Source organism: Agrilus planipennis, unplaced genomic scaffold (genome assembly GCF_000699045.2).
Source record: "Agrilus planipennis isolate EAB-ADULT unplaced genomic scaffold, Apla_2.0 scaffold167, whole genome shotgun sequence".
Lineage (NCBI taxonomy): Eukaryota > Metazoa > Arthropoda > Insecta > Coleoptera > Buprestidae > Agrilus > Agrilus planipennis.
This window is the reverse complement of record NW_020439043.1, coordinates 358,156-376,068: the sequence shown is the minus strand read 5'-3', so window position 1 is coordinate 376,068 and position 17,913 is coordinate 358,156. Positions and strand designations below refer to the sequence as shown.

The following is a 17,913-nucleotide window of genomic DNA, read 5'->3' as shown; positions in this document are numbered from 1 at the left end:
TTTTTTTTGAGCTTTTACCGGATAACACAACGATTAATTCGGAAGTCTACTGTCATCAGCTGGACAAACTGAATGATGCACTTCAACAGAAAAGGTCAGAACTAATCAACAGGAAAGGTGTAGTGTTTCACCAAGACAACGTGAGACCTCACACAAGTTTGGTCACTCGCCGAAAGCTTTTACAGCTTGAATGGGATACAATGCTACACCCACCATATATATATAGATTATTTAAATTATTACTATGTTAGAGAATATGGTATTATGTCAAACAAAACTAAATTATATTAAAAAGTCAATGCAAACAGTGATCTAGCAAGTCTGGCACATACCTGGTATATTTTAGTTTAAGACGTGACTCTAAATTTTTAGTAATTTGGCCTTCTTAGCCTTGTTCTTTATAAGTTTAGAGACGAGAAAACATGCTCGCTCGGATATGTTCACATGTTCAGATCTTCTGTATACCAGATGCAATTTTTTTCATTTGGACTACGTGTCTGTCTGTTTCGCTTTATCTTTTAATTTTTTCAAGCGAACATGAAGAGCTGCAATTGTTTCTTGAAAGAGCTACGGTTTGCCGACCCTTGTACTAAAGTGATATACATAAGCCCAATAAATTTAATTTAAAGCTATTGATAATTTGTTACGCTTTTTCCAAATGATTCTCGGAATTCCGTTATAGTCCAGTTAAGATAATATTTTTCAAAAAAAAAAAGTTGCGAAAAAGGTCGAAGAAGGGTTGTCTCCTGAATATGCAACCAAAAAATTACACTCAAAATTCTTAGGGGTGATACTGAAATAGGGGTAGTTTCCTATTTATTTTTGTTTTTGGAAATCTTGTTTTCCGGCATTAAATATTCTCTACAACCTTACCTTATAATTTTTTTATAACTTATATATTTTACCCTCCAGTGCCTATTATAGTTATAAAAAAATGTGTAATTCTATGTTCGGTGAACGTTTTGCCTTAGGTACCTGTATAAAAATGAATTTACACTCATTATTTCGCTCACTTCTAATGCTCACATTGATAAATAAATAAGAATTCAGACGATTAGGTTCATTTATTGAAAAACACTTTTATTATTGTAAATATCACAGTTTCAAATAAATAGGTATGTCACAAGGTGAAGGCATTAACAACAGTAACCTATATTAAAACTTAACAACAAACTCAGCTGTCGTCAAAGTTAAATATTAAACACGGAATCACAGCGTTTAGAGTAGATAGGTACTAATGTCCTTTTTTTGTATAATACAATACGGTAAGAATTGTACATTAATTAATTCACTAATTACTGGCAATATCGTTTCAATACACAGAAGCTTAATTTAGAATAGGCACTTCGTCACTGTCAGTTTTTATAATGGAGAATTTCAATTACAACAGCCTTTCTTATGTTAACCCTACTTACTAAATTCAACTAAATCATAGCGTACCTACTAATAATAGGATCATCAGTTTGTTAGTTAATTGAACTACCCTTATTTTTTTTACATATATATCACAGATTTTAAAACAAATCAGGAAAACAAATACCTGATTATCAGGTGTATAACTTATTACTGGAATATTCTTTATAATTTTCTAACAGAAGGTATTTCATTCTTAAAAAACACCAAAATTCTGTAAATGTAATAATTAAATTTGCTATTACTATCACAGCTGTGGATTCAAATTTACTGATATCCGTTCATACTATGGTGTGGAGTACAGCAGTGTGCTGAAATTGAATTCAAATGGACATTCCTTTATATCCTTTTGAGTTTTTTGAATTTTTTTCTAAAATTTCAAATATTTGAAAACAACCACCATATCCAAAGCTTATTTATTTGCATCACTAGAATTACCATCCTTGTCCATCTTTTTGGCAACTTGTCTTTGAACAGGACTCTGTTCTAGTCGTATCGAAGAAGCCCTTTTTGTGACGTAAAATCGTCCCGTTTTACCTGAACCATCGCCTTGTAGTAAAATATGGCGATTTGATGCTGAATATGGTGCAGGATGTACAGGATCATCGACAGGTTCGGGTTTTAAGGAAAATCGCCTCTGCTCGGCCCAAGAAGAGAGCATTGGATCTTGCCTTAACGACATTTTTCTGTGGTAACTTAATTCTGGTCGTAAGGACATCCTTCGCGGTTGTGTTGGATGATATTGAGTTATTGGGATCATTGAAGATCTTCTCTTATAATTTTGAATAGCTTGTGAACCAATGGATGTCCGTCGTGAGTGAACAGCTGGTTCGAAGGATAAATGACGAGCCCTTGGAGGTGTTACCAACTGTGGAGGAGTTAATGATGCGGTTCCGAGCTTTCGTTTTGGCGCCGGGCTCTCGTCATCTAAAGAAATACTTGCTAACGCTCTTATGAAATCTGCTATTGATGTTTCCTCCAGAAGTTGTTCTCTGTTTGGCACATTACTTGGTTTTTGATTCTTTTGTGTCTTTAAACCATCAAAGAAACTGATTCTTCCTCGAGCTGTTTGCTCCAGGTAGGCATTCCTATCCATCATGTCCTGCTTCTCAATATCGATGTCCTTTGATTTTCCTTCATCGCGAGGATATTTGAAAATATTCTTCATCTTCGAGAGGAAGCCTTGTTCGTTTGACTGGATGGTTTTCATTTGCTGTTGCAGTGTTTTGAATTTGAGAGGTGGCGGTGCAACTCCTCCATGCCAGGTCATTTCATTATCTTCCCTATTCAGACGTCTCTGGAATGGGAAACGTACTTCACTTATAGCCCTCTTTCTTGGTTTTGGTGCAAGGGGGGCCAGTTTGTCTTCTCCCAAACTCCAACTGGACGAAAACTTTTCACTTGCCAATATCTCGTTATCCGAAAATAGGTCGACTCCATACTGTGTTGTAGCAGGAGCGGATTCCGTCGATTCACACGTGCCAAGAGCATTTACTACTTTCAGTATCAATTTACTTGGTTCTATTAGTGCATTTGTTTTATTAAACGTTTTATCTTTGTCTATCAAATCCAGATCCGTATCAGACCTAATTCTTGCGATTTCGCCAACTTGTGGCTGGATGCATTCGGAAAATGCCCTCTTTCTTAACATCTGTGGTGTTTTGCGATATATGTTTAAGTCAGGGCAACTTTGACTTCTATTGATTCCAGTGTAAACATATGAAAACTTTTCTCGATAAACCCTTTTAACTTTCATGAGCAAGAATTCGTTAAGAATTGTTCGAAGTTCTTCACGAATCAGTTGAGGAGTCTTCTTGAGGTTCACTGCGATTTTATGTTCGATCTCGTGTATTTTTTTGTGACGCAATGCTCTCGTTATGAATCCAAGAATCATCACTACGTATCCAAGACCGAGTATGACCCAAACGAAGAGGAATAGTTGGTAACACGTGTAGAATAGGGTTCCATGGTGCTTTTCAGCGGTTCCTGTAATAAATAACATAAATATTTTTTAAATAATTTACACCATGTATGTAAAATAATGATAAATAAGTACAAGACAACTAATACACTGGAATTAAATTAAATAAAGACAATCTCTTACCTGCTACAAAGTCTCCAAAACCTATGGTAGTTAAAGTTACGAATGAAAAATATATGGCTTCATCGTATGTCCATTCTTCATACCACATAAATATGATTGACGGTAATATCATGAAAAACATAACACCTGGTATCAAATACAGACATATTTGGCCAACCAATCCGAAGGTTGCTAGTTCGTATTTGACTCGTGTTGCTTTCCATCGATGGTAAAGCTTTACAAACTGAAAATGAAAAAGTATTCCTATACCAATAATATAACAAAGTGAAATTTCATCAAAATACGTATATCCTTATTTTTTAAGATTTATAGTGAAAAAATGGTTTGTAAGGTCAAAGTAGATTTAAACAATACTCACCGACCGTGCAAAAAATTCACCCAATGTAACCATAACTATACCATTCATAGGTATACCAATTAAACTGTATGCTATCATGAACAGTCTTGTAAACGTTGTTGATGGAGCCAGGTTACCATAGCCTAAAAATAAAAGAGCAATTTGGTTTTCTGTTCATTTCCATGTGAATACTTTCGCTCAAGGAATTTACGACAAGTGATAGGTATTAAGATTTAATATTTATAGAAACAAGAATTGGGATTCAACATCAGGCAGATACATTAGTTTTATGGCCTTTTCACACGGACTACTTTTTTGAAGCGCTACAGTGGTACGATCTTTTGAAATCCACTGTTTTAAATTGTTTTCTTTAAATTTGAAATAGATACGTTATTATATCGACTACAATATCGAAGCGCTGTAAAAAATCGCTCTTTATACAAACGAACTGGCAACTGTTGCCCTACTGTAGTGCAACAGAAGCGCTACAAAATGTAGCTCGTGTGAAAGGCTCTTAGTTACTCTACACAGACTAAATGTACGTGATTTTTACTAAAGGAATAATGAATGAATAATTCTAACGTAAATAAAAATGGTTACAACGATTATTTTCCGATCAATAGAAATGAATACCTGAAATGAAAATAAATAAGCTCCTGAAACCTAGACTTAAGATAAGTTGTAACTTTGGACAGTAGTAAGAGGAAATAGAAAAACTAAAGAAACACCTGAAATGTTATTCTTTCTGACGATGGAGAGTATTAGAAAAGATTGGTACTAGAAAAGTACTTCTACAAGAAATTAAACGGAATTTTCTGATGCTATTAACGCCTTTCGATATTATACTGTATGTTACTCTCAGTTAGAGACTGACAATCAGCCTGTTTCATTAGCGATTTAATTAATAGAACACTATTAGATTGTAGTTAAATCTGACAAAGCTTATGGAAGACAATGGACTTTAGATGAGATAGTGCAGACGGGGTAAAGGAAGATAAAGAGACAGGCTTCTTACGTAAAGACATATACACAAAATCAAATAGAGTTTGAAGTTGTAAGTCTATTAAATTTTTAGAGCGAGGGTATTAGTAAATTTTGAGACAATTTTGGTGAAGGCGCCGGGGAACATTTACGTACCTAATAAAATTTTCATTATTCTTCTAGACAACTCAGGTCATACATGGTGTCTAAGGTCACCTGTGGTGCTTAATACACTATAAACCACTTACCTATAGTACTAACCACAGTGACAACAAAAAAGAGCGAATGGTAGTAATCCCATCTTTGCGGTATATCAATGGCCGACATGTTCTGAGATAACGGTTTCCCACAGTAACTCGTGAGTCTTTCAAATATATCGTCTTTGCTCTCATTCACTTTTGCCAAATAATGCTTTTTAAGCAAAACTGAAAAAAAAATTAAAATTAAAGTAAATTAAAGGATAAAGAGGATGAAATGTTTAAACATAAAGTGCATGCTATCGATTAGCAATTTTATATTATGCAAAATATAATTATCATTGAGTAAAAGCAAATAAAAATAAATACGTCGGATAGAAAAGGCTAGAAATGACAAGGTATTAAATGGCGTTACGGAAATCAATCAGAAAAAGGAGGGATATGATGGTGGGATATCTTTTTCAGACATGGAGGGTTGATTATATAGACATACAAAATACAAACAGAAACATGAGTAAACATAGACCGACCATAGATTACTGTTCGGAAATAGTTAAGGGTGTAGAATGTTCTGGTTTTCGGAAAATACTAAGATTCGCTCAGGATAAAAGAGAGTTGAGGTACGTGCGCAAGCAGACTTTGTATTATGACATTACAAAGTTGCTGAAAAGCAAATTCAACATCAGGTGAGAACTGTTGATATTTCGTAAAGTGTGTAACAGAACTGTGGTAGGTATATCTCTTAAGACGTGTAGATTAATATTAGTCTCAATATTACTCTCAATTAGGTATATAATATACGTAAAAATGCATATAAATTTGAACATATATATTTAATATGTATAATTGCACCTTACAATTCTTTATGGAAGAATGAAACTTTAAGACATCATATCAGAAAACTGGAGTTTTACCATTTATTACCTAATGAGGCTTTTGATCTATATCTTCACACTAAGCACTACCAGAATCTAAAGGTAAAGACTTTAACAGAGGGCTATTTTCCGTAAGGATCTAGCGGTGCCCTTTGCAATGAAGCAGTAAGTTACAGTAGGATATTCAAAAAATACAACGTGTAATTATACAACACGCTACTGAAGTGAAACTTCTTCAAACACACAAACAAAGCGGGATAGGGGTTGAGGAATTGGTTTAATGGTATTATTTGTACACTATGTGCAATGTTGATAGTAAACATACCATAGAATGTCTTTATATACAACAATCACTGCTTTTTTGTCATTAGACAATACATACCGGCCGATACCGCCGCATTTTGAGTTTGTAATATCTTCGAAAATATTCATTTAAATTACATGCTGTAAAGGGCCATATATATGCACAATGTATTTAAAAGTACTTAATTGGATAAGGATTAATGCTGTATTGCTTAAAATCGCTTCGTAAATAAGCCATTATTTCTCGTAAAAAGTAAAAGATAAAAAATGGTTATTGTGGTTTATCCCTAAGAGACAGACATATACCATCCTGGACTTTTTGTAGACCTTTGTACNCCCTGCATTTTAAGTCTGTAATATCTTCGAAAATATTCATTTAAATTACATGCTGTAAAGGGCCATATTAATCTATATTAAATGCACAATGTATTTAAAAGTACTTAATTGGATAAGGATTAACGCTGTATTGCTTAAAATCGCTTCGTAAATAAGTCATTATTTCTCGTAAAAAGTAAAAGATAAAAAATGGTTATTGTGGGTTATCCCTAAGAGATAAACATATACGATAGACCTTTTTAAGGTGTACAATACTGTAGTATATTATTTAGATCTATCTCGTAAGGTTCAACCAGCGTTTGCAATGTAAGCGCAAAAAAAGGGTTTATTTACGACATCACATTACAAACCTCTAAAATTATCAGTGTTTCTCTACTATTTTATGCATGTATTATACATATAAACCTTCCTCTTGAATGACACTATCTATTTAAAAAAAACCGCATTAAAATCCATTCCGTAGTTTTAAATATCTAAGCATACATAGGGACAGACAGCGGGGCAAATGCTTTGCATGATTTCGTTACATAGCAACTCGCATGAAACGAACTTCAAAAATAGAGATGTTAAAAGTCCAAACCTTGTATGTGTTATCATCACTTAAATGCCTCAAGAAAAGAACCACTTGCGATGGGTGCGGAACTTACTATAATTATCATATCTTTTAGTAGAGGTTTGCTCATTTGAAAATTATTTTTATGCTGATGGTGTACAATTTTTATTATGATTTATATGTGTTTTTTCTTTGCAGCTACTATGCATCCACGAGGTATTTACGAGTTGTAAGTACCTACTAGAAATCGAGGATGTTGTTGTGCATTTGCTTTTAAAAAATATATGTTCACTGAAGTAAGCACTTAAAAATAAGTAGTCACTACTGGCGTATACTAAGAAATATTGTTATAAAAACTGCATAAATGATTTCAAAGTTTTAGTATGATAATAGAACAACCTTGCGGATGTTCAATTTTTGGACGTAATTTATCTCCAAATATGAATTTTCTTGATCTCCATTCTAACGATATTATTATCAAGAAGTTCCGGTGATGAAAAAGAACTTTTTTGACATTTTTATGTATATCCTTATTTTTNTGATGAAAAAGAACTTTTTTGACATTTTTATAAAATAAAAATAAAACGTGCCACAATTAAATAATTAAAGATTAAGTTTTTCTCAAATTATTATTTTTAATTGATAAGTAATGTGCACTTTCTGTTTTAGACTCAAATTTTGAGTGTCTAAGCTCATGCCAACGATATAAAACAACATTTCTAAATCAGATTGAGATTGATTGATTTTAGACTGTTCCCTTATTTTTATTGTTCTTCAATAATAAATAAATAATAAAAGGAAGAGTTTCCTAGAGTACTTGTCTGGCTTTGTTTACATAAAAATACTATTTTCTATTTTTGATTTCCAAATCACTACCTACTAATAAAATTTAAAACCACTTTTGTTGTGTAACAAGGCGCGTAAATAGTATTAGATTGTTTCGTTGCTTCTATTTTATCAAAAGGAGTTTCCTAGAATACTTATGTGTGACTTTGTTTATTTGAAAATACTATTTAAATGTAATAAATTACAATGAATCACATAATTTCGAGCATAAATTATTACTTCAAAAATTTTATCTGATTGCTTTATACCTTATACTACAAGGTAATCGAAATCAATTAGATATATTATCAATTACTGTGTTTTTATTATTTAATATGCAATCAGTGATAAGCAAATAATAAGAAAGGCAAATCACGCGCCTATATTAACCGTAAGTTTTGCTACTGGGTAGCTTTGCATTAAAAAGTTTCAGAAAACAGAGTTACCAAGTGGTAATCCCATTTGTCTTTTATGTTCAACTTTTAAAAATATTTTGTACAATAAATAAAAAGCTCTAAAGACTAAACAGTAGTACGTAAGACGAATGAAACAAAGCTTTTATTAAAAAAAAATTTATTAAGAAGATTTTCTAACTGACTTAAATCAGTCTGGGTTTAAAAACTGGCGGACAGTTCCTGTGCGATTCTCTAATTTTGGAACGAGTGTCTTTAACTGACTATATTCTCCTGATGCTAATACTTTTTAGGTATATAATGAATTTGATGTGAAAATTTTAGTTACTTATGCCAGTCTTAGGAGTAAAAAGAGTGATAGTAACTAGCAGGTAGATATAATTATTCGGAGATTTTTGAGGTATGTATACCTACATGTAAAAATTGTCTTTTTATTAAGCAGTGAAGACATAAAAATTATTTAATGTTACATAAGTTTGTTAGAGCGAATATAAGGATAGGAGACGAAAAATTAAAAGAAGTGGCTGATTTTAGGTATCTAGGAAGTCAGATAAGTCAGGATGGAAGGAGGAGTAGGGATATAAAGCAGAGGATAGCGCAGGGTCGTGTTTCTTTTATGCTCTCTAACGGTTAATTTAGATATTCGAAGAAGGTTATTAAAGGTGTATGTTTGGAGAACGGCGCTATGCGGGTGCGAAACATATGGGCAGTCGGCGTGGCGGAAAAGAAAAGGTTAGAAGCGTTCGAAATGTGGTGTTATAGGCGAATGATGAAGATATCGTGGGTAGAGAAGGTTAGAAATGAAGTGGTATTAGAAAGAATAGGAGAACAGAGGATTCTATGGAAGTTAATAGGAAATAGGCGAGATAGGTTAGTAGGACACCTTCGCATGAAGGTCTAGTCAGAGACATATTAGAGGTAGAAACGGAAATTAGGAGGGGTAGAGGTAGATCTAGATTAGATTACTGTTCATAAATAGTTAAGGATGTGGGCTGTTCTAGTTTTAGGGAAATGCGAAGATTAGATCAGGATAGGAAAGAGTGGAGGTACGTGTCCAATCAGTCTTAGGACTGACGACCTTATGATGATGATGAAGTTTGTTTCATCGATGTTTATACGTTCATAGAGTTTATTAGTTTGTGAGTGTCTTAATATGTCTTATTCGTGGATATTTTAAGCAAAAACGATTTCCGATTTCTGAAATTTAAATTGATTTAATGATATGAACCTAACTCAATGTCGATCGGTTTGGCTATTTATTATTTTTTATTTATTTACATTTACGAATTAGAATAGTACACGAAGAAAACTAGATTTTTATGACAACGCAAGAATTACAATTTTCGATTGTAAATGGTTGAATTTGCAGTAGAATTTATTAGGTAACTTGTAATAACCTCAATTTTGACATGTTTTTTTTTATCATTTCAAGTTTTTTAATTATTACAATTTAATTTGTAATATCAACTAAAATACCTAATGCTGGGATTTTATTTTTACAAATTCAGGTCTAAATTGTAATTATTATTATTTTCGCTTACGAAACAACGAGATAGTGGGACGAATTGTAAATATCGCTTTATTATTTAACTAAATTTTCCGTTTTCATTTTCTCTGTGTTGATATAGATTCAGCTACACTTCGTTTTTTACACATAAACTTAAAAATGCTAACACTGTAACATTGCAAAGTTATTAACAATTTCTAGACAAAAAATTAGTAAACCACAAGAAAAAAGATAATGCGAAACTAGTAAAAAACCCTGAAGTAATATATTACATGGGTTTACATTTCCTCAAATATTCTATAAGTGAGTATGTATGTATGTATCAAGAATATTACTTATATATTAAGGTTGTTGTTAAATAAATATCGTAATTTTGTGACAAAATCACCAGAAGTATTTCTGAGCATACTTTTTTGGTGTATTGTAATATTGTTCGTTGGGCCATGAGGCAAAACACCGTTTTGTATTCACGTAAATTTTGAACAAAAGAAGGTATCACAAATCCATGTTTTTCTTGTAGTCAACCTTGCTAATGTTCTTCTTTTTGTCAATTACTGCATTAATGTACTTATTTCCTTAAGAAACGGGTGACATGTATTTGCATTTCTTTAACATTACGGTTCATGGTATATATTCATTAAAATTGAGTTCGTGATCTGCATTATTTCTCATTGAATGGAGCGAACTGATTAAATAAGCAGATAAAGTAAAGTTAGCGCATCTGTAATATAATTAACCCGTTAGAAATCGATTCTATATGGAAATTAATAAGATTGTGATGCTGATAGGTACTATGCGAAGGAAAGACGATTTTTAATAAGCACGTATAACCTTCCTCTTAGAAGATCCCTGACTTCCTTTTTTCGAATACTTCGCAATTCATTGTATAATAGTATCAGAATCTTATCTTAAGATAAAGATAAAGTGAATTATTGTCTGCATTAAATTACATAAATCTGTTTATTTATTAGTATTTTGAATTGCTATTACTGATAGCACATTTTCAGCGGATATCTAAACAATAATTATTTGATATCTCTTTAAGTAAGTTGTTTTGCAATAGGTATCGAGGTTCATTGCTCGGTAATAAGGTTTTTATATTTACTAAGAATAGGAGATCATATTTTCTAACACCTTGTAGCGTATGTTATATAATTTTATCTTTGCATATTAGAAAACACGTGTAAAAGCTTTCAAACTATATTGAGCTTTGGTAGAGCGGCATAGCGTAGAGATTAGCTTAGCATTCAGGTGATTCAGGGTTTGTCTGCCATGATCCACGTTTTTCTGTGGTTTCATTGGATCACTTAGGTCAGGGGTCAGCAAACCGCGACTCTTTCAAGAGACAATTGCGGCTCTTCAAGTGCCCTTAAAAAAAATGCGTATACGTAAAGCAGGGAACAGGAAGCATTGCATTTTCATTATCGGAAGAAGTAGTTGGTTTTGAAAATAAATTGCTCTTTTAGGCAGAAGATATGGAAATGGGCAAATTATTACATTTCCAAACCTTAAGGAATCATCACAATGGAGACAGTGCTTCTATTGATATTTATGACTCCTTTATAAGAAGGTTTAAAACAATGAAGGATGACTTTGCGGAATGATTTGATCAGTTCAAGATAAATAAGCCTTATCTTAGCTTTCATTGCAAATCCTCTCAAAGCAAACAGCAAAGAACTAAATTTTATTCCATTTAATATCAGTGCTAGTTCTTATGAAATCCAATTACCAAATTTAAAGAGCAAATGTTTGTGGAGTTCGAAAAATGACTGAGCCTAAGGCATTAATTTTTGATACCTGGAATAATTTTCCGAAAAGCTATGACTAAATAAACAAAAATGGGTTTATAACTGTTGACGATATTTGATTTAACATATTTGTGAGAGCAAGTTTTCTTCTCTATGAACTTAATAAACAATAAGCTAAAAACCAAATAACTAATCAAAATTTAGAGTCAAGTCTTATACTAAGAACAACTAGTTATGTAGCGGACTTAACAAAACTTTCTAGAGAAATGCAAGGTCGCCGTTCGCATTGATTTTTTAATACACCTACTTTCAGACTTGTTCGCATGATACCATATTTTGCAACATACTAAAATTATAAAAAAAGTATATTTGAGATCCTTACAACAAGCCCTTTCATTTGATATGTAACACGGTACAGTTTGCAAAACTTTTTTTAATTTTCTATTGCCACCCCAAGATGGACTCGCATGTTCAATATTAATTTATTTACATTCGTCTTTGGTTCACAGAAATTCATATGTGTACTAAATTTCAACTTCGGAGCAAATTGACTATCACAGACCGGCAGACAGACACGAATGATCCTATAAGGGTTACGTTTTCCATTCGGACGTACGGAACCCTAAAAATGACGAAATTTATTGCTGTCTGTCAATTTGAGCGTTACCAATTAATTTTTTGGTGTTTTTAAGTCAATTTCCAAATAATGACGCTTATTTCCTTATAGAAACACTAGAAAATTAATAACCTTTGAATAACTTTTTACCGTATGCCAGTTAAATTATGTAATTAACGAAAATTAAAAAAAAAATCAGACGGTACCTTATCGCCAGACAAATTCTACGTATCTGCCTCTGCAGTGTCTCGCACATTTCGCGCCAGATTTAAAATTAGTAGAATTTTATATAGCTTTCCTACTAATAAGGCAAAATGCACATAGAGTGTAATAAAGAACCGTGTCTATACTTTTACATTTAAATTTCACTATTTACAGAAAATATCATGCGAATTATTGCGATTATACAAGTTGCTGTAAGTATTTTCGACAGATTAAAGATTTATTGGAATTATAGAATTCTATTGATTTTGTATAAAAAAAAAGGCATGCCAATATTTTCCGAGTACAATTGTAGAAAATAAAAGGAAATATCTTATCTTCAAATATCTACAATAAGTAATTAATCAGTAGATATGTTTTACATGTAACTTTTTTCATTTCTCCACACTGAAAGCTAAATCAGTAGTACGTATTAAGTGTTATTAATTAAAACTATAACGATTAATTTCACTTGCGGACACGTGTTTCGCATTTTTGTTGGGGAATATGTATGTAATCTCCCTTTAAAATAATAACTATAGTAAATAATANAGTTATAGCGCTAATTTATTTTGTATAGTGTTTGTTCAGTGTTGTAAGTTTTAAGTAAAAATTGCAATTTTGTAGCCAAAAGAAGCCCTATTTGGAATTATTTTGTTGATATTAACTATGCAAGTGTCAAATATAAAATCTGTACAAGGGATAGAGTCTCGCACAATACGGCATCATAAATCATTTTATTCTTTTTTAAAAAGAATATTGGTGAATTCTATCTATTGTTTAATTGTACAAAAACTGATTTTAATTTGATTTAATTTTAAGGCGAATCTTAAAAGATTACACGCAAAAAAATATGTTTGTGATAATCTCCTAACTTTTATAACAATAAGCACTTACGTATGTAACAAACAATTGAAACGACTTGTAGCATAAATATTACCATATTTTTGACAATATAGCGATAAAATGATTTGTTCAGAATAAATTTAAAAATGACAAAAACACGTCTGTTTATTTGTTTTGATGTTTATATAAACTTATACTGTTAAGTTATTATCGTCAATTTGATTGTAAAATTTGTGTTTTCTAATTATGAAGCCGGATGCTAATCAAATATTGAAATCATTATATGTACTTATTAATACGTTGATGTTAAAAAGTCTAGTACATTTTTCGGCATTTATATTAAATAAGGATAATGAAACATAATCATTTTAAAGATATTGTTCCGTAGGTATATACAATGTTGGATTTGAGCTTTTATGCCCGAGCGCAGGGCGACAAAAGTTCCGCGTTGTTGATTAAGCCGCTGTAGGCATACGTTTACAGTAAAATATTCATTATGGTATTTTAATTTGCCTTTATTTTATTTTATTATTCTGATCAATTTTTCAATTATCTTAATGTGTAAACGTCTAAACATTTTTCTATTACCTACTCAATATTTCCGTATGAAAATAAATAAAAGTAAAACAAAAACACTGGTATGCAAGGGAAGAAAAAGTAGGAAAAGAGCGAATATAAAGATAGGGGACGAAAGATTAGAAGAAGTGACTGATTTTAGGTATCTAGGAAGTCAGATAAGTAATAAATAAGGACGGAAGGATAAAAAGCAGATGATAGCACAGGGTCGAGTCGCCTTCAATAAAAAGAAGTCCATTCTATGCTCGTGAACGGTTAATTTAGAAATTCGAAAAATATTGTTAAAGGTGTATGTTTGGAGCGCGACGCTGTACGGGTGCGGAGGAAAACAAAAGGGTAGAAGCGTTCGAAATGTGGTGTTACAGGGGAATGACGAGGTTACCGTGGATAGAGAAGGTTAGAAATGAACAGGTATTAGATAAAATAGGACAACAGAAGACTATGGAATTCAATAAGAAAAAGGCGGGATAGGTTAGTAGGACACCTTCTCAGGCATGAAGGTCTAGTCAGAGATGTATTAGAGGCAGAAATGGGAGTTAGAAGGGGTAGAGGTAGACATAGATTATATTACTGTTCGCAAATAATTAAGGATGTGGGATGTTCTAGTTTTAGGGAAATGCGATGAATGGCTCAGGATAGGAAAGAGTTGTGGTGCGTGTCCAACTAGTCTTAGGACTGACTATTTTATGGTGATGATTCAATATTTAGAAACACTACTTTTTCGCTATACCGTATCGAATGTACTACGTTTTTTCCTGATTTTAGGGACTAAAGCTCAAGAAATTCCCTCCCGGATAAGAAAACACATTTAATCCTTATGGGAAAGGATTTTAAAACACATGCTCAATCACCGTGAGGGGTTATGTTGCAACCCCTCCCGGGAATTTACCGCCCACGCCTTCAGCTTGGTTGACAATTTACACCCTACTATTTCATTTGAAAGCAAATTGGTCGACCAGACTTAATAACTAGTATTAATTAATACGCCTATACATGTTTTTCACATTACGTTGAAAATATGTCATTATTTAGCACATTTAGCGTATTTAGAAACTAAGTCGTATCAGCCTTGGCAATTACGTGGATGGTAAAGATCAAACACTTAGCAACAGTTCGATAAAAAATATCTCACACAAAGCGTTTGAATTGTTGTTGTCTCTGTTAATTGATATTTGATTGTTTTTGATAACATTTCACGTGGCACATGAGTTTCAATGACACTAATCAATATATATTAGATACCTCTTTTGCAAACTAAACACTTGATTGTTTCGAAGGATTTATTGTATTTTCACTGTGCTTAGTGTTAATGTAATGTAGAATTAATTGAAGAGAGTCTGAATCATTAGTTGATACGATATTTTATAGAGACAAAGCTAGTAAATCTGCTAATCGTATATACTCCAAACGTTGATGCAAGTATAAACTTTTAAAACGAATATACAAAGTGAAAGGATTTTTGGCATTTATTTGTTATTCACAAAAAGATTAGATTACATTGCATTCTTAGTTGCTGGAAAGCTCCAAGTATCGTCATACCATGCTTCTCAAAAGGCATCCCAAAACATCCCATATTTTATCGATATTTATTCAAATGTATTTTTAAAGAAAAGTTGATGATTAAAATTTATTTTTCAACGCTAGTAGCTAACTTCTATATAATAGAAGTGATTTCACACCGATTATCGATATCATATTATTTATCTAAATTCAATACACTATGAAGAGTACCTGTACAAACAAATTCAGGTATGGAGAACAGAGAAGAATTTAAGAAAAGAAACTCAACAATTTATAAATTGCTATTCAATTTGGATATCAGTTTTTCCATTTAAATTTGTCTTTTCTCATAGTGGTCATTTTAGTACAGATTATGACCATATTTTTGTTAATAAAAATTCGTGTAAGTTATAAAAATATCATTCGACATTATACTCCTATCAGGTGCAATTTTTTTATTACTATTCAGTACAAGATAATGAAATTGGGTTCTGTCGAACTAAATTAAACCCAAACTACAATATAAAGGCTCCTAAATAATCTACAACACGTTTTGACACGTATTACTTTATTTTGGGCTATAATTCATACTCATGAATAACAGTAAAAAATGCTCGGGGAGTTTCTCCTTACTGCTTTATTTTAAGAATATTAACTCGAAAGCATTGAGCTTTTAGTGAATTCTTCACACACGTTTTCAGAAGAACCAAGGCGCTAAAATAATGTTGTAGATCATCGTTGGGATAATTATTTCCTACCTTATTTTTTTTTTGAAATACAATACATTTTTATTTGAGTAACAACCAAGTGCTTTATTTGGTATATCAAAAAATCATATTTCAGATGTAATGAAAATTAATATATAATTATAAAAGGAATTTATCTTTAGTTCATCCAAATACTCATTGTAACTGTGGTAGAAACAATTCCAATGAATTTTCAGTAAAATTTTATGAATCATGCGTATACCTACGAAGTATTTTTATTAAACTAATTAATCATGTAAGTGTTCAGATTGCCCTTGGACAAGTCGTTGTACTCAATATCGTTCTAACACTTATATGGTCTTCATTCCGTATATGTTATGTACGTAACGTGTAGGTACTTATCGTATTTTCAAGAGTAGACGGTCAATTCTAAAAACGTGGACAGCATTTTAAGTGACTTCATTGATGTAATTTTTAGTTGAACGCACAAAGTGAAAGTATGTTCACTTTTTATGGGTACGTCTATTGTTATTTTTAGCACAATACAGTCAGCTTTCGTACTTACCCACGTAAGAACGAAACGTTATAATTCGAATAATTGTTATTTCAAATATTCCCCCATAAAATGAAACAATTGTAAAATTATATGTATGAATACAGCCAAACTTGGGTAAGCGAGAATTCAAGGGACCCTAATATTATTCTCATTTATACAGTTTTCTCATTTATAGAGGTTAATAAAAATCGAACATAAACATGATGCTAGAGGGTTAAGAAATAGGTAATACATAAGTATATACACATTTGGCTATAAATAGTACTTATTTTATTTATTTAAATTATTTTTTTCTGAGTATCCTTTTTACAATTTTAAATATGTTTCTCAAAATCATAAATTTTATCAAAAATAATCGAGAGATCACTTAAGGAATCACTTTAATTTTTCGCTTCTACATTTTGATAGGACAACATCAACGTACTTTTTCCAATGATTGTTATAAACCGAAACTAAATGTTGAGGATGAGTACCATGAGCAGGCAGAAACAAGCGCACAAGTGTGCTGCAGATGTCTAGTAATTGTAAATAGTTTCGCTTACAGAGGTCTAGAGTAAAAACCTGTCACTTACAGAGGTCTAGAAGTGAAAAATTACTCTCTCTAAAAGAGGTACATACACTGTCACTCATAGAGGTTTTCGGGATTAAAAATGACAAGACCTGACTATTTTTGTCGCTTATAGGTTCGACTGTAATAATAAAATTGGTCATTTTGTAGCTAATTTTTATTTTTATTTTTACTAGTTCTTCCCCCTATCAGTCACTGTGAGCTCGAAACTGTTAGCACCATTGCTTCGAGTGGTCCAAATTTTCTTTTGTGAACAATTTGTTTAATCACTTTCTTTGCGTCAAAAATTGTCTGAAAAACGTTTTGATTCTAATTTTTTACATTCATGCGCTTCAAAGCATTGGCATCAGTGACAGCAATAGTTAGAGAGCAAGAGTTGGACTTTGCCCTATGCTGAAAGCACTCATAATTTTTTTTATATATATGTTAGCCGAGGGTGGAATTTATGTTGGCGAAGGGTGGAATTTCCGTTTTCATAACCTGATTACAGAAAGGTCATCTGGAAACGCACGCATAGACGCAAGAAACATTTGCGCAACACGCACTTATCCTGCACCCTGCAGGGGCAATATGGGATAGCCAGTCGTAGAAGGACGGATGTAAAACTTGTATATGCTGAGTGTAAACGGAGTAGAAATAAATTATTAAAATTGAGTGTTGTTATTAGTTAATAGTTAGTGGTCTTAAAATCAACAACAATAGTATCTTTACATGTATGTATGTATGTATGTATGTATGTATGTATGTATGT

General features: G+C 32.1%; 1 protein-coding gene across 2 annotated transcripts in view; it reads right to left on the bottom strand.

The window, feature by feature from the left end:
- Positions 1-1,049: 1,049 nt before the first annotated feature.
- The window catches only part of LOC108736827 (open rectifier potassium channel protein 1), an 88,386-nt gene continuing 71,522 nt past the window's right edge, over positions 1,050-17,913 (bottom strand). Inside the window, exons 4-7 of one of the 2 annotated variants that reach the window (XM_025976825.1) lie at positions 5,084-5,260; positions 3,876-3,997; positions 3,518-3,740; positions 1,050-3,399 (exon numbers count right to left, since the gene is read on the bottom strand). In XM_025976825.1, coding sequence (XP_025832610.1) covers positions 1,826-3,399; positions 3,518-3,740; positions 3,876-3,997; positions 5,084-5,260 — 2,096 coding nt within the window. In that variant the 3' untranslated portion in view covers positions 1,050-1,825. The other variant, XM_018469416.1, reaches the window with a different exon arrangement.